The following is a 16,997-nucleotide window of genomic DNA, read 5'->3' as shown; positions in this document are numbered from 1 at the left end:
TGGCCTCGTTGCACATTCTTTCGAGATCGTGCTTCGCGCCAACATTTCCTTCTTAACATACGATGATCTGCACCACTTTCTTCTTGTTTTTGTTTTAGGAGCACCACCCAAACTCCCCTCACTTGTTGTCCTCCTGGGTAACGCGATGAGATGCAAGAGGCGTTGTGAGGCTGGTGGGCCGCCCATCCCACGCTCCTCTTGGCGTGCCTTCGTTTTTGTCCACAGTGTGAAACCATTTCCCATTTAATTTAGGTAGCACCAGTCTCACAGAAAGGAGGTCGACACAGACACATACACAGACACAGACAGACAGACAGACAGACAGACACAGCGAGACTTGCATCGGAAGCTTCATTCACCTCGCGAGCGACGGAGAGACTCAGATACTTCGCTTTTTGTTCCTCAGTAGTTCGGGAGATCTCTGAGAAACGCCAGGATGAGCAGCATCGGAACCGGAGTAAGTCCCTCATTTCTCCCGTCTCTCTGCTGAAAGCTTTTCGGAACTCTCTGATTGCTTCGTGAGTTTGTTACTTACTCACAGATAGCAATATCAATATATAGATCATTTTCCTATGCTTCATACTTAGTATGAGATGTCACGTCATATTTTGCTCTCGACACTGCACAGTCACCTGAATACGGCACATTGTTTCTCCATGTCATCCCACAATCTAATTGAGAGGCCGCATCCTATGTTTGATCTTATGACAATACCTAATCATGACTTTAAATTTGATTCTTTAAACACATCTGCCGAGTAGCGGCACCATATTATACAAATTGTAACTTTCTTTGAGATTTCAGCTATGTGCTTTCCATTCAATGAGAAACCATCCATTGAATATTAATTATCTTTCAAAAGTCTATAACAAGTTTCCTGTCATAAGATAACAGTTTTTTCTAAGCGTTGCAAAATCATCCAGGCCCATGTTATTCTCAAGATGCTACTTTGTCAAAAATAATGATATTTTAACAGAATCATGACAAAAATGGAACTTTGATCTCTCTTAGAACACATTCAAGGTCATGGACAGGCATTCCCTATCATGCCTTATTGTTGTTTCAACATATGTTTGTAACTTGATAGTAATTAGTTTGGAGGTACATGTTTATACATACTTTAAAAGACAATGTTGTATCATGTTGTTTCCACATTGCATTAGTCCTATTTTTGCATAGTCAGATGTTGAGGAGAAGAGATGATTAAAATTCAGTGTATTGGTCATACTTTAAAAGTAATGTATTATAAATGTTTATGAATAAGCTTATTTATCAACCACTTAATAGTGATTATCGGAAGGTCTTGTAACTTTGCATTGATCATTGCAATATTGTTTTAATTTATTTTTGTTCTTACTTTCATAGCTGTATGGTTTTCTTTAAATATCCTTTTTGGGATTTATTAAAATTGTAGAATCATTTACGTTTGATTTTACTTCTGTTCTCTCTTTATGTTCTGAATATGTTATAGTTCAAAACTTTGTTGATTTACCAAGTATTAAGTGCTATCAAAGGCTATGAGTATTCTGTATTATATATATACACACACAAAAAGACGCCTGATGATGCGTAATTTGTTGTTGGCAATTAGTCAGGTCTTTTCCAGTTTGCCCTTTTCTGTATTGAACATGATTTTTCTTGCTTGTAAACCTCTTTGTTTAGGTCTTTAGTGTTTACATTTCTCTCCCTCTCTCTTTGTCTATGAAGAGCAAAGCGGAATCATTGGAATGAGTAATCCATGGAACTGATTCTATTTTACTTAAAAGTTGGAACTACAGCTATTTTCCATGGAAGAGAAAAGCTGAATTATTGAACCGTGAGACCAATTCTATTTTAGTCACAAGTTGCAGCTATAGAGGTTTCCCATGGAAGCAAAAGAGAAGGCCTAAAGGATGCAATCCCATAATCTGACACACTTATTCTTCAAGAAACATAGAAGCATATGTTATCTGCCATACATTGAGGAATATGAAGGAGCTAGTGTCATCAATGATCCTGTAGATCTGATACAAATAATTTTGTTGGGCATTGATGCCTCAATTCAGTTCGCATGTCTATGTGTATGAGTTGCTATAATATGTGGAAGCCAAATAACTGCATGCCTCAGATTAGTCATTTAAGGTGAAATGGCTAAACAAAAGAACATGAGTCGAAACATTAGAATTTTTCAAATGTTACCATATTCAAGATGATTTGTAAAATGCATGGTCGTTTTCTAACAATGTATTATGAAGAGCCACAAAATGCACAATGATGTTAACATAAATTGACAACATGTTAAAGGTCAACATCATTATGTATGGCAGCCAAAGGCTAGATAAAGACCATTCCACATTCAAGTGTCTTTTTGATGAAAATGAACCTATTAGCACAAATTTCAGAAAATTGGATGGCTGCCATTCAATTTGAATGATTAGGAAATCTGAAATGCTGCATGTAGCAATGGAATAAAATACCCTGAAGGAAAGAAACGAAGACAATAGGAACTTAATAAACAAACCCAAGATACATTACATATTAAAGGAGACCCAATGGGTGCATGGAGAGCTAGCTATCAATTGGCTGTGTGGGGAAGTAAGGGACATTTCTCGTCTGATGAAATCTTGACGTGTGTGGAATTATTATACATGAAAGACGCAGAAAATGCAGGGATCTATAGCAAGATCACTTAGAGGATTTAAGGAAAAATCAGTAGTTTAGGAAAAACGAGCTTGCGATTACAAAGATGTAGAATGGTGTATATAACCAATATTTAAATGTAGCTGGAACCCGAGCAGTCACTTAACTAGGTTCACACCTAAGCTTTCATAGGATACACATTAAATGTAACAAAAGACACAATACCCATGATTGAAGTTATTTCCCGTAATGTGCATGTAAGTATTTCAGTATATGAAGGTAATGAGAAGTGTTACTCTTCTACTTGAGCACTACCAGACTCATGAAACAGTGAAATTCAGCAGCTAGCATAGTTTTTCATTTCAGTTCTTACCTCTTTTTTTTTGCTCCATCATTTAAAAAATGCCCATCTACATTTCGCAGCCTCTGTTGTACACATGGACTAAATTTGTAGGGCTATATGTCTTACTAATTTGCAATATGATCTATCAGTTACAACCTTTTCATAAAGATGGCCGCGTATGTTGAATATATATTTCAATGTTGAATATATGCACAAAGATTAATTGCAATGCTGTTGATTGGCAGTATGATCTATCAGTTACAACCTTTTCACCTGATGGGCGTGTATTTCAAATTGAGTACGCGACAAAAGCTGTTGACAACAGCGGGTATAAGTGTTTGTTTATTATTAGTATTAGCATCATAATTTATAACTGAAGCTATTTTTATCATAACTGGCTTACAATAATTTTACATTTTGTTTCTGCAGAACAGCAGTGGGCATAAAGTGCAAGGATGGAGTCGTTTTGGTAAGTTATTGGACTGTGATATCATTAGCCAATTGCATAGAATGACTTTCTTTTTTACATATCTTGAGAGTTAGGTGACAGATTTATTTATCTGATGTTAAACTACAGGGTGTAGAAAAGCTGATTGCATCCAAAATGTTGCTAGAGGGATCTAATCGTAGGATACATTCTGTTCATCGACACACAGGAATGGTAAGATGACATACGTTTCATTTATTGATAATCAATTATCTTTTCTTGTGGTAATCCAAGTTACTTTTTGGGTTCATAAGGCACAATAAATGAATGATCATCTGATTAATCACTGTGCCTTGAAGTCACCTGGTTGGAAACATGGTTGAAACTTGGAAGACTTAGGTACAGTATATGACACTGCCTGCTTCTTATATTTCCACAGTATCTTGGAGGAATTTTCAGATTTGGACGGAAACTCATAAAAAAATTAGGTGTCTCTTTAAAGTTCACTGGTAGTCTCATATAGTTGTCATCGGTTGCTCATCTGGCATTTCTTTCAATGTTGGTTTTCCAACTAGTGCCAAGTCTTTCAATGTGGCTTGATGGATGGCCAAGTCTTTCAAGCATGCTAACATATTTGTAAGGAAGACACTTTAATGGTTGCTGCTCATGCTAAGCACCTTCATCAAACTTATGTATTAAATCCCATTTAGATTCTTTGTATTGTTGCACATAAAAAAAGGTAAAAGCTAGTGTTGTATTTCTTTCCTTTACTTGTTTCCAAGAATGAAACACTTGCAATATGAGTCACTTGTCATTTGTCCTGTGCTACTTTAAGTGTGACAAAACTAATAATCAACATTTTCTTTATTCCTTACTGCAAAGAGGAAAAAAAATAGACTGGAACCTGGTAATGTTAGCCATCTTTTTGCAAATGAACTAGTTTTTTGATGTTAGTGATGCGTGCATGATAATTCACGGAGCTAATATTTACTTCTGAGTCACATACAGGCAATGGCGGGCTTGGCAGCAGATGGTAGACAAATAGTTTCACGTGGTCGATCAGAAGCCAACAACTATCAAAAGTAATGAGCTGTAAATAATTTTTTCATAGTCCAAGTCTCAACTATGTAACATGTTCTTAATTTATATTTTCTATTAGTTTTTATGGAGAAGAAATTCCTATTAAGGAGCTTTGTGAACGAGTGGCCAGCTATGTGCATTTATGCACTCTTTACTGGTGGTTAAGGTGCATTCACATCTCTCTAATTTTGATTTAAGTTTAACCTCTACTATTTTACAATAGCAGAAGCTTGTATATTGCTGTCCAGACCATTTGGATCAGCTGCACTTCTTGGTGGCTATGATCGGGACGGTCCACAACTCTACATGATTGAACCGTCTGGTGTCGCTTATGTAACTATCCTTCTCTATCTGCATATAAAAACTCTCATTTTAACCACTTGTTCTATTGTTAACAACCTTAGAAACTAGCCTTGTTAGCAATAAACTTATTTTGGCTTTGTTTCTTTGGCAGAGATATTTTGGTGCAGCAGTAGGAAAGGGAAGACAAGCTGCAAAAACGTGAGTTTCATTTTATGCCATGAATGTTACTGCCAAGGTTCAATTTTATATCTATCATGTTATGCAGGGAAATTGAGAAGCTGAAGCTATCAGAAATGACTTGCCGAGAAGGTGTTATCGAAGTAGCTAAGATGTGCGTTTCTTCTAATTGCCTACAGTGGTTAAAATTCTCTTGTATGATCATGTGGTAAATGTTTTAAGATGTTCTCTGCAGTATATATGCTGTACATGATGAAGCAAAGGACAAGGCTTTTGAGCTGGAGATGAGCTGGATATGTGATGAATCGAATCGGGAACACCTACGGGTGAGCACTCTGTTGTTGAATGAAATGCAAAAGAGTGTTGCGTACATCTGTATGTGTTATATATATATAACATGTACTCATATGCTACATGTATGTACAACATTTGAATAATATCTTATACTCTCATGCTAAATGTATGTAATTCTTTGCATCATATCCTACCTATACTCCTAGCCTAAATACATACAACGTTTGTATCCTGTCCTATGCTCCATTAAAAATACAGTATAGTGCCGACTGACATTCTATTATACTGATGTATTGATTCTTTTGCAGGTTCCGACTGACCTCCTTGAGCAGGCAAAAGCAGCTGCCAAGGCTGCTCTAGAGGAAGATATGGAGGCTGATTAGCAAAATGGCTCACTTCTAAGGCACATTACTGAATTTATGTAACATCTTGTCCTGCAGTTTTATTGAACTTTGGAATGATGATCCTTTAGTGGGACTTAATTTTGCAATTCATTGAAAGAGACACAGTTTTAGCTTAAGGTTTTTGCTTTGGATGGCATATTTGTTTGTTGCACATGGTCTTGGAAGTCATTAAAGTTGTGCCTCATAACTAACCATCAAAGTATGGTACTTCGTCTGTTAGGCTGTACAAAGGGTGGTGCAAATCATGGTTTTAACATGAATATCGTTTTTTCAGAGGCTCTTCATGTCTGCTGGTGGGCATGGAAGGTGGGTTAAATCTGTAGAGATTACCTAGTATTTGGAGCAACTATAGATATTTTTGTTAGGTTCTCTTATTAACTGTTACAAAATCTGGTCATGTTGGATTAATAAAAGAGTTAATTAAATGAGAATCATGCATGCGATTTTATTTTAGTATTAGTAAAAAAATGTCCATTGCAGCACAATTAGGTAGGTATCTTAAAATGGCCATTTATTAACCATGTTTTTCACTTTTATGAGGACACAGCCAGATTGAGATCCTGGTTCGTATAGTTTATTACTGGTCTAAATTGGTGGCCAAGTTTCTTCTTTTGGAATTCTGCAAGGTTAGAGAAGTACAATGATGAGATTTCAGACATGTAATATTAAGCTGTAGTCTCAAATGTTCATTGTGTATCAGCTGGTATTGAGCGACATTTGTAACAATACAGTTAACGTGTTAATTGTCTCTATGCATTTCCAAGTATCCTAGATGTTATGTGCATGCTCATAACCTATCATAGGAGTTCATTTTAAGGCTAGACAAGAATATGGTTTGGATGCTATACCTAAAGTTATGTGTATAAGGACTAGCTACCCTCTTGTACATTGCACACTTTTATATTGTCTTCTTGTAGAGGGAGGTTAGGATTGAGCTATTACTGCACACCTCTAATGCAAGGTATGGCTTCAAGGTATCTATCCTAAGCTATGGATCTCAAATCAGGGGATTTATTCAATAATTTGATAAAGTTGGTTAATTAAACATCCCTAACAAACATTCTTAAAGAACATTTGTAGCAATGGGTTGGAAACACATAAATTGAACTTGTGGCAAATCACATGGTTCTAATGTTAGAGGAACGCGGATTCATAACTGAAATTCATTTGTGCTTTTTGACTAGTTTCTTCACACGATATGAAAGTGTACAAAAGAGAATCCCTAATCAATGTGCTTAAGATCCTTGTTCATAAACGTGTAGGCTTTCATTTTAGGCCATTAGAGGTTGTATCCTATTTTGCAACCATTGGTGTCCTTTAGAGACAATGCATAAAGATGTAATATGGACAGCTGCCAAGAAAATTGTAACCCACTTGTAATACAAATTTTTCTATGGCGAGTGGAAATTTGGGGCCATGCCTTCATAGGGCATATAATTGGAGAGGTTTGGAGAGACGTTTAGCGTGGATAATTCTCCACATGATAGAGAAAACAATAGTATACCGGATGTTGAAACATGCCCAACTTATTGGGCCCGTCCTATCATAGGTAAAAATCTATTGTGATGAATCTTACATACAGAAAGCATAAATAAGAATAACTAATGGTTGATGAATCTTCCTTGATAGTTAATTTATATTATAGTTGATTGCAGATTCTTACAAACCATAAATAAATAAATAAGAACGGTCTATCCATGCCAAGGGCCCCATCACTTGAAACCATGGATTCCGACAATAAAAGCATAAAGATAAACACAAATCCAAGTTGAACAATAATGATTCCATGACAATCCATCACTCAATTCTTGATAGATAATCCAAGACCCATCAATAAGCTGTCAAAATAGTACATTCCACTTTATACTCTCCAATAACTCTTGAAGCCTTATAGATAAGGCAAAACCCAAAAATAAACCATCCATATAAATCCATTACCACAGGGTACTCTCCAATAACACTTGGAACTCATACAATGTAGTGTGTAATGCACAGAAACAACACAATGAAATGGCGGCAATCCTTATTTGTAATGTGAATAAAGAAAAACTTGTATTGATTGAATTCTATTAAAGAGTAATTAGTTTGCATTGCTGAGGATGGTGAGAACATTGCATGATTTGGAAATACACGTGACCAAGTGACCACGATTTTATTAGGGCAATCTTACCTTCATTTTTTAGGTAAATGGAGGGCTTCCAAGAGAGGATATTTACAATTGGTTTGGATATAATGCTTATATCTAGATCAGTATATATGGTTGCCGATGCGAGTTACATATTGGTGGATCATGCAGCTTCAGGCCAGAGACACCTTATTATAGAATCAACGATGGTCGCATTTGCTTGGACACAATGAAGAAGGAGCTACGATGAAAGTTTATGTAGTCAGAAAGGGATTTGAGCTTAGCTTGAAGTTTTCGGTAGAAAAGGCGACATGTCGCCCAAGCTAGACGAACCTTCCGCACATGCATGTGCACACGTTCGCTAGGGCTTTTACGTCGAGTGAACTTATAGCTATGCAAAAACATTTGTCGTTGTCGATATGCCTCTAGGCTACACGGACGCACACCTTCACCATGTCGCACCATCCTCATGTCCATATCCTCCTCCTCATCATCATCAAATTTACTATAGTCATTTTTGTATTCTTCGTCACTATTGTCATCAAAGCTACATGCACCATACTTATGCTTACCATGTCCATTTTCAAAGATGATGGGCACATTCACTCCAGCATTACCAAAGAGGATGGCATTTCTATCACAATGACATATTGGGCTGAATCTCTTACAATCTCTGACCACGAATCCGCAATATTGCATGTACCTTCTGCTCCTATAGTATCCATCATTGTAATCACCACTACCACAATGTGTGCTACAACTCCTACAGTAGTTGTTGTACCTTCTATAATAATTCTTATACCTCCTAACATATTTGTTACTCCTCATATTGTGGTTTTTCATTGGACCATCTAATTGTCTATTTAGATTGGCCTTGCAAATAATGTTTTCATTATAAAATTTGTAATCATTTATATAATCACGGCTTAACCCAACCTCTAGTTGACTAAGTTTGGCACTAATTGTAGGTAAATGATGACCATATTCTCCATATGCTAGTCCATGGAAGTCATCATACACACAACCTACTCGAGGGGCATATTGGCAATCAAATTGAGCCGGATCAACAAAGCTCCAACCCTTCTTCGTGGAATTAATCCTAGGTATAGATATACCAGTGGGTTTGATCGAGAACCTCCCCATGGTGATCTCAAAGAAGAATCACTAGAAGAAGAAGAAGATTGAATTGAGAGAGATAAAACAAACAAGAGATTGAAAATGGCCCCAACAGCTAGTAAGTGCTTAACATACACACACATAATACATACATATGTGGATGTGATGGATTGAATGAGGGGCCAATGAGCCGAAGAAGAGCATTTTATAAAGTTACACACAAGTGTGGGAAGGCAATCTTCAAAAAAAAGGTGGCCTATTTTTAGAGGGAACACTTGCTCAAAAAAGTAACCGCTCATTATTATTAATGCAATACCCCACTACTGTATATATATGTTTTATATTTCTTTCTCTACTAGACCAACACATGTACCCCATTTTGCACATTAGCTTACGAGTCACTACACATTGTACACTCCTCTAGTGGACACCCCACCCCCCTCACATGGGTATGGCTTCCGATTCTTCTTCTTCTCATCGTCAAAGACGTTATATTTAGTAGCCTTTTTCTTTTCCACATTTTTATCAAACAAATGCCTCTCACATCCACCCTTTCCCCAACCCCCACCCTCCACTTCTATTGCCTTTTGTTTCCATTTTGTCACAACCTTCCCTAAGGTTTGCTTGTGTTGCCTAAACCAAGTTTAAACTAGGGTCCACATCTAGACCACATATAGCCACCTCCTATTAATATACTTTATCTAACATATCCACCCCCCCACCAACACATACACAAACACAAACACACCCTTCACATATGCAGGTATGCACTTTCTTCTTTTAGCATTGCGTTATATTATTAGTGCAGAATATTTGAGTGAGGTGAAAACCTGCAATGGAATATTTAAAACATTAGTGAATTATAAAAATATTGAAAGCATAGTGCATAATAATGCCTACCAATGTCATCAAACATACAACAACATAATAGTCTCGTAGAAGGGAAAACTGAAATTCATGATACATACTACAAGCTTGTTGCTCCAAATTTTGGTCATTATAAAAAGTCCATAGAGTGGGATAAAGGATAAATACATAGAGACATACATATCCATATATTTTCAATCGCAATATTGTGGGCATGTACTAAAGTTAACAAGGCTTACCTCTCTCTTCTTCTTCTTTTTTCCAAAATGAAGCTACTTTCCCATTAGTTAGGAAGGATGATTACAAGGAGACTACACAAGGAAGCTTATACACAAAACGAGGAATCTGCCTCCGATCAAGATCAAGAAAATGAGACTACTTACATAGTCTTTCAAACCGACTACCTAAAGTAAGTAGATACCTATAACTAAAAGCAGTGGCCTTTAGTGTCGATCAGTATGAGCCAACTCCTGGGGCCTACAACGAAGGGAGGGTGGCATGTGAGAAGGAAACAACTAGCGTGGGGGCTGGTAGTTCCACCTCGGGCCACTTTCTCCTAGCGTCACCATAGGCGTGTTCTGCCATTTCTGCCAAAAGCGCAAACGGGCAATGGCCACATCATTGGAGTGGTTGCAAACCTCATCCAATTTCCCTCGTAGGCAGCTGATAAGCGCGACCCATATATGCATGATCACTTCCTCTGGGGGCTATACCAGATCTTGGAAAACCTTTAGGCATCATGCTTTCCAGACATACCACAAGGCGAAGCTTGCGATCAACCTCCAAACTTCCAGGAACCTAGGGGATGCGGACAACAAGTCTCTCTTAAAGAGGATCTTGACGATTTTGCCTCTCGTGCATACATAGCACCAACTATCCGCATTGAAGGCGTCCGTCCACCTATCGGCCGAGTGGTCAATCCATGCCACAACACTCCACAATGTTGTTCCTTCCACTTCACATGCCGTAAGGAGGCCAATGACTCTGTCCCATACCTTTTGAGCTTGAGGGCAATCCCAAAGACAGTGTCTCAGAGACTCAATAGATGAAGAGCAAAGTGGGCAACCTATCGAGCGGATACTTTTACCTAGCCATTCGCCAACGGGAACCACATTATGACCGATATGCCACCAAAAGAGCTTGATTTTTTTAGGCATGTGGAGACACTAGAGACCCTTCCAAAAAGTAATGAGCACCTCATCATGGATGCCCAATGTTCGCCAGCCATTACAAAGGGGACCATCGAGCTGCAGTTGTAAAGTCCGCTTTAGTGCTATATTCGAAGAAGTGGCAGAGTTTGCCAATATGTTTCCACCTGAAATCCCCTGGGTCCCATTCTAGTTCAACGAGGGGACGAGAACCATATACCCATAACTTCCAATGGGGTTCCACCTTAGTAACACCCGGGTCTGTCTTCCAGATGTTATCAACCTCCACCACCACTCGAACTAGGTGCCAAGTGCCCCTACTCTGCCTCTCCCCAAAAAATGTATCTCTTCCGGATCCACTCACACCCTTCAACTTAACCATTCCAGCCTCATCAAAGAGACCGAACCATGCATCTTCTCACACATCCTCCATCAGAACCCTATCAACTGCCTCATCTATCAATCTCCGCATTTTCATAACTCCCTTGAAGGGAGGGAATGGGTCCTCCTGGGCTCCCCTTGGAGAAACCATGTGTTTCCAATCGTCAATAGAGTGAAGCCCTGTCTGCGCCAACTTTCCCCATGCTAGGCCCTTAAGCTCCCCTAACATCATGTCATCACTTGTTCACACCTGAGGATTCCAAAATAAAGGTTCTCTAGTCCACTCAATGAGTGTCTCTGGGGTGTGCTTGACCAAATGTTGTTGCACATGACACCATGCCCGCAAGATGGAGTTTGTTACCCTGTCCTCCGGTTGACAAGCCATCTTGGGTGGGACTCCGCTCGTGCAACACCAGTTCAAGGAGTTAGGCCAAGGCCTACCATACTTGGGAGTCCTTGCTTGCAACCTGTTGCGAAGTAGTATCTTCCAACACCCCTTACCTGGTAGAAGGCAACGAACCACCAATTTGGCCAGCAATGCACGGCTCTGCGCTAAGGGGTCTATGAGGCCAAGCCCCCCTTTGGCTCGCGGTTGCGTTAAACAACGCCATGACACTCTGGCAGCAAACATTGGGTTGTCCTTACCGAACCATATAAACCCCCTGATGGTAGCCTTAATCGCATGCAAACCTGCCAGGTCCATAATCCAACATGAGACCGAGTGCCACATTGTGGCGAGCATCACTTGGTTCGCAATAAGGACCCTACCAACGAAGGATAATTTAGATCTACTCCATTGGTTCAGCTTCTTGCTTATTTTGGCTTGCACATGGGACAATTGTGCTCCCTTGGGAATTGTCCTCCCCATCGTAAATCCTAGGTACTTGAACGTCGTCCCGTCAGGGACCCATGTAAAATCGGCATGGGGATGCCACCTTGGTTTCTCATGTTCACTGAACTAGAGGCCTTGGGTTTTATCCCAATTGACCTTGGCACCAGCAGCCTGACAAAAGTCCTCGACTAGATGTTCAGCCTGCTACAAATTCTCCTCATCACCCTACAAGAAGAGGACCATATCATCAGCATATTCAGATAAAAGAAGATCTTCACTCGCAATAGGGATGGGCAATCCCCTCAATCCGTTGCTTGGTACTTGTAAGTAGGTAGAGAAAGCCTCGGTTACGAATAGATAAAGATATGGGGCTAGGGGGCAGCCTTGCCTCACTGAGCGTTGTAGTTGGAAGGAGGGGCCCCTAGCACCCGCTATCAGCACACTACTAATAGCAGTCCGATAGAGTGCAGAAGTGCATTTCCTCCATTTTTGGGGTAGGCCCGTAGCTCTCATCACGTTTTCCAAGAAGGGCCATAGTACCATGTCGTAAGCCTTCTTGAAGTCAAGCATCAGAATAGCCGAGCTCAAGACGGAGTGATCAACCAATGCCATTGCTTCTCAAAGAAGCAACACATTATCAAAGATACACCTGCTCCTGATAATCCATGTTTGATTCTCATGTATAATGTCTGGTAAGAAGCTTGCTAACCGCCGAGCGAGGACTTTTGCGAGTATCTTGTAAATCGTGTTAAGGATCGTGTTATTGGACGCCACTTTCACAACTCCAGGCTCCGCTCTACCGGTTTGGGAATGAGATAGATCATCCCCTCAGCCAGCCCGGTCGGCATTGTTCCCGAGGACCAGATCTCCTGAACCCCGTCTTCCAATGACGAGATAACATTGTCCCAATGGATCTCGAAAAAATCTCGTGAGAGACCATCAGGGCCGGTGTCAAGATTCGAACTCTTGACACGACCATGTTATAATCTACTATTATGAGTTAACCAAGATATCTAGTACTAGTTATGTATGTAATTGTTCCTTATTATTTTGCTAGCATCATGTGCATAGTTGCTCCCTTGTAGTATTTACACTTGGCACATGCATGCATACCTACATGCTCTATTGTAGATTCACATGCGTGCAACAAGTATGCATGCCATGTAGTATAAATAGAGGAGTTCACCTTGAAGGAATTCAAGGTGAACAACACCAGTTATGGAGTCTTTCCTTTAGTACTATCTTCTTTCTTGTCCATTTGGTTATCTTCTTCGTTGTCTCTTGAGTTTATGATCCGTGACAGTTTGTTCACCTTCCCATCCTCATAGCTCTCCCTCTCATAAGCCATAGCTATGTCCGACTCAACTAGTGAGTTAGGCCAAATAATGGTAGCCTTACGACAACTACAGCTTGAAAATGAAGCTCTTCGAAATTCTTTACAAGAACTTCAAGTCGGTACCTCCCTATCCTCACAACCCCCGAACCCTAGTCTCCCACAACAACCTAGCCTAGAGCCCGATCTTCTACCAACATCTAGCCTAGCTTCGTCACAGTTTCTTGAGCCTAAGGTTAGCCTCCCAGAAAAATTTGATGGAACGAGGTCGCGTTTCCGAGGGTTCATCAACCAAGTTCGACTTATCATTCGGCTACAACCTCAACGTTATGGAGATGGTCTTCGACAAGTCGGCCTTGTGGGCACCCTTCTCTCCGGTCCGGCCCAAGCTTGGTTTGCACCATTGGTAGAAACCTCATCACCTTTATTGGAGGACTTTCCCGCCTTCCTCGCCGAGTTAGAGGCCACATTTGGAGAGACGGACCGACGACGTACAGCTCTTAACAAGATTTATGCACTCGAACAAGGTTCACGTGCAGCTTCGGTCTATGCTTCCGAATTTCGACAACTAGCATGCGACGTCAATTGGGATGATCAAGCTTTAGCTGATCACTTTCGGCGCGGTCTTCGAAGCAATGTCAAGAATCTTCTCTTAAACTTTCCGGAGCCCACCTCGTTATCCCAAGCGATTTCACAAGCAGTCCATTGTGACAATCGTCTTTTCGAATTTCGCCAAGAAGAGCGCCGGACTTGGTTCCCACCTCATTCACTTCCACGCCACGCCCCGGTCATACAAACCCAAGCATCCTCACACTCGCCTACTTCGGCAGATGCTCCTGTCCCCATGGAAATTGATCAAGCCCGATTTCGACCATTGACTGATGCTGAACGACAATTTCGACGGGCTAATGGCTTGTGCATGTATTGTGGCGCCTCCGGTCATGTCGTTCGCCATTGTCCTAGGAGTACTCGCCCACAATTCCATAGAGCTAACGGACCCCAACATCCGGAAAACGACATCGTTCGGTTGCAGTAGGAGCCATGCAACTGGACATCTCCCGTCGCCCACATTCTCTTGGTTCCATTGCCGGACCATCAGGCAATTTCACATTGGAGGTATGGCTTTCGTTTAACTCTAGTTCCATTCAGTCTGTTGCTTTACTTGATTCTGGGGCATCTTCTTGCTTCATCGACGTCGCGTTTGCCCAAGCACATGGCGTACCTGTCGTTGGCCTCTCAAAACCCATTCCAGTTGAAGCCATCGACGGGTGCGTCCTCTCGTCAGGTGCAATTACTCAAGCTACAATCCCATTAGGGCTTCGGGTGGGCTCACACCAAGAGGAGCTCACTTTTTACCTCATCGCATCTCCTCGACATCCGATCGTCTTAGGACTAACGTGGTTGGAGGCGCACAATCCAATAGTGGATTGGTGCAACCGCTCGATCACATTTAGCAAGCCAAGATGCTCGTGCAAAAGTATGAAGGTAAATTCAGTTTCCTATCCTTCGGAGACGGTCGACTCCGAATTGACTACCCCATCATCCGTCCAGGATGGGTTTGTTTGTGGCACCATTTCTAACACACTCCATGTTATTCCCGAAAAATACCAACACTTCTCCGACGTATTTGAAAAATGTAATGCTGATCGGTTGCCTGAACACCGGCTCTACGACTGTCCGATTGATCTTCAAGAAGGTGCGTGTCCACCCTTTGGTCCTCTATATGCGTTGTCTGCACCAGAGTTGAAGGCCCTTCGTGTGTATCTTGATGAGAACCTCGAGAAAGGCTTTATTCAACCTTCTAAGTCACCAGCCGGGGCCCCCATTTTATTTGTGAAGAAGAAGGACGGCTCTCTACGCTTATGCGTCGACTACCGAGGTCTCAACAAACTCACTGTGCGCAACCGCTATCCGCTACCTCTGATCCCCGAACTCCTTGATCGGCTCCGAGTTGCGCGTGTCTTCTCCAAAGTTGATCTGCGTGGCGCGTACAATCTAGTACGCATCAAGCCGGGGGATGAATGGAAAACCGCATTTCGAACACAGTATGGGCATTTCGAATACAAGGTAATGCCTTTTGGTCTTACTAACGCTCCCGCAGTTTTTCAACATATGATGAACGATATTTTCCGAGAATATCTTGATCTTTTTGTTGTCATTTACCTCGATGATATTCTCATTTTCTCGCCAAACATGGAGGAGCACACTCGCCAAGTCCGATTAGTTCTGGCCAAACTTCGCGAGCATGGCCTTTATGCCAAAAGCGAGAAATGCGAGTTCGACCGTACCTCGATCGAATTTCTGGGCTACATCATCTCGCCCACTGGCATCACCATGGATATGAAGAAGGTCTCTGTCATTCAGGCGTGGGCGACTCCAAGGCGACTTAAAGATGTGCAATCCTTCCTCGGCTTCGCGAATTTTTACCGTCGCTTCATCAAGGGGTTTTCCACCCTAGCACAACCTCTTATCGCTCTCACCCATAAAGGCACTCCATTTTTATGGACCTCGGAGGCACAAAATGCGTTCGACTCACTCAAACACGCATTCATCACTGCCCCGGTGCTGCTACATGCCGACCCCACAAAACCCTTCCAAGTCGAAACCGATGCCTCTGACTTTGCCATTGGCGCCATCTTATCCCAAGCAGACGACAACAACCTAATGCACCCAGTGGCTTACTATTCCCGAAAATTTACGGCATCTGAAATCAATTATCCCATTTATGACAAGGAGCTTGCTGCTATCATTGCTGCCTTTGAAGAATGGCGACCCTACTTGGCCGGCGCACAACATCGTGTCCAGGTAGTAACTGATCATAAAAATTTAGTTTATTTTTCCACCACTCGTACTTTGAATCGAAGGCAGGCCCGTTGGTCTACATTTCTCGCTGACTACAATTTTGAGATCGTATTTCGACCTGGTGGCCAACATGGGAAGGCTGATGCCCTTTCTCGCCGAGCTGACCTTGCACTCCGCCCTAGGGATGCTGCTTATGCTCAACAATCTAGACGTTTGTTGAAACCCGACCAATTGCATCTGTTTGCCACTTGTATGTTGCAGGATGATTCTTTACTCCAACAAATCACTGATGCATCCAAGACCGATGCGTTCGCCAACGAGATTCGAGATAGTTTGCAAAACCCCTCCAAGGCGACCAAAAGGAAGGATCTTGACACCTTCACCATACAAGAGGGTTTGTTGTTCCGAGATCATCTCTTATACGTCCCAGAGGGCCCATGTCGCACCCGGGTGTTGCAGGAATGCCACGATGACCCACTTGCAGGTCATTTCGGGGTTGCGAAAACCCTCGAGCTAATCTCTCGGGGGTATTGGTGGCCACAACCATGGAAGCTGGTCAAAGAATACATAAAGAGTTGTGAGGTTTGTGCTCGCTCCAAAGCCATTCATCATCGGCCATACGGCTTACTACAGCCGCTTCCATGTCCTCGTCGTCCTTGGGCCTCTATCTCTATGGACCTGATAACTGATCTACCCTTGGTCAATAGCTATGACTCGGTGTTGGTCGTTGTCGATCGGTTTACGAA

General features: G+C 41.5%; 2 protein-coding genes across 2 annotated transcripts; one reads left to right on the top strand and one right to left on the bottom strand.

The window, feature by feature from the left end:
* The first annotated feature begins 323 nt into the window (after positions 1–323).
* Positions 324–5,763, top strand: LOC147853439 (proteasome subunit alpha type-3). The gene is made up of 11 exons (XM_087332034.1): positions 324–457; positions 3,208–3,290; positions 3,392–3,431; positions 3,540–3,623; positions 4,398–4,471; positions 4,549–4,635; positions 4,718–4,802; positions 4,924–4,970; positions 5,038–5,103; positions 5,185–5,275; positions 5,552–5,763. Exons 1-11 carry the CDS (start codon positions 437–439, stop codon positions 5,624–5,626), a joined length of 753 nt encoding a protein of 250 aa, XP_087188160.1. The 5' UTR covers positions 324–436; the 3' UTR covers positions 5,627–5,763.
* A 1,786-nt stretch (positions 5,764–7,549) lies between these two features.
* On the bottom strand, positions 7,550–9,074 carry LOC147853438 (uncharacterized). The gene has a single exon (XM_087332306.1). It carries the CDS (start codon positions 8,913–8,915, stop codon positions 7,965–7,967), a length of 951 nt encoding a protein of 316 aa, XP_087188432.1. The 5' UTR covers positions 8,916–9,074; the 3' UTR covers positions 7,550–7,964.
* Positions 9,075–16,997: the final 7,923 nt, after the last annotated feature.

Source organism: Azolla caroliniana, unplaced genomic scaffold (genome assembly GCF_043228905.1).
Source record: "Azolla caroliniana isolate FFs.n. ecotype wild unplaced genomic scaffold, voAzoCaro1.0.p SCAF_16, whole genome shotgun sequence".
NCBI lineage: Eukaryota > Viridiplantae > Streptophyta > Polypodiopsida > Salviniales > Salviniaceae > Azolla > Azolla caroliniana.
Note: the sequence above shows the minus strand (reverse complement) of the source record. Positions and strands in the feature narration are given on the sequence as shown.

Bases quoted from the DNA above. Each gene is read 5' to 3' on its own strand.
- LOC147853438 (XM_087332306.1), bottom strand. From the start codon at position 8,915: ATGGGGAGGTTCTCGATCAAACCCACTGGTATATCTATACCTAGGATT.
- LOC147853439 (XM_087332034.1), top strand. From the start codon at position 437: ATGAGCAGCATCGGAACCGGA. The intron at 3,624-4,397 runs GTAAGATGACAT...AGTCACATACAG, and splicing joins TTCATCGACACACAGGAATG to GCAATGGCGGGCTTGGCAGC. The intron at 5,104-5,184 runs GTGCGTTTCTTC...TGTTCTCTGCAG, and splicing joins GTTATCGAAGTAGCTAAGAT to TATATATGCTGTACATGATG.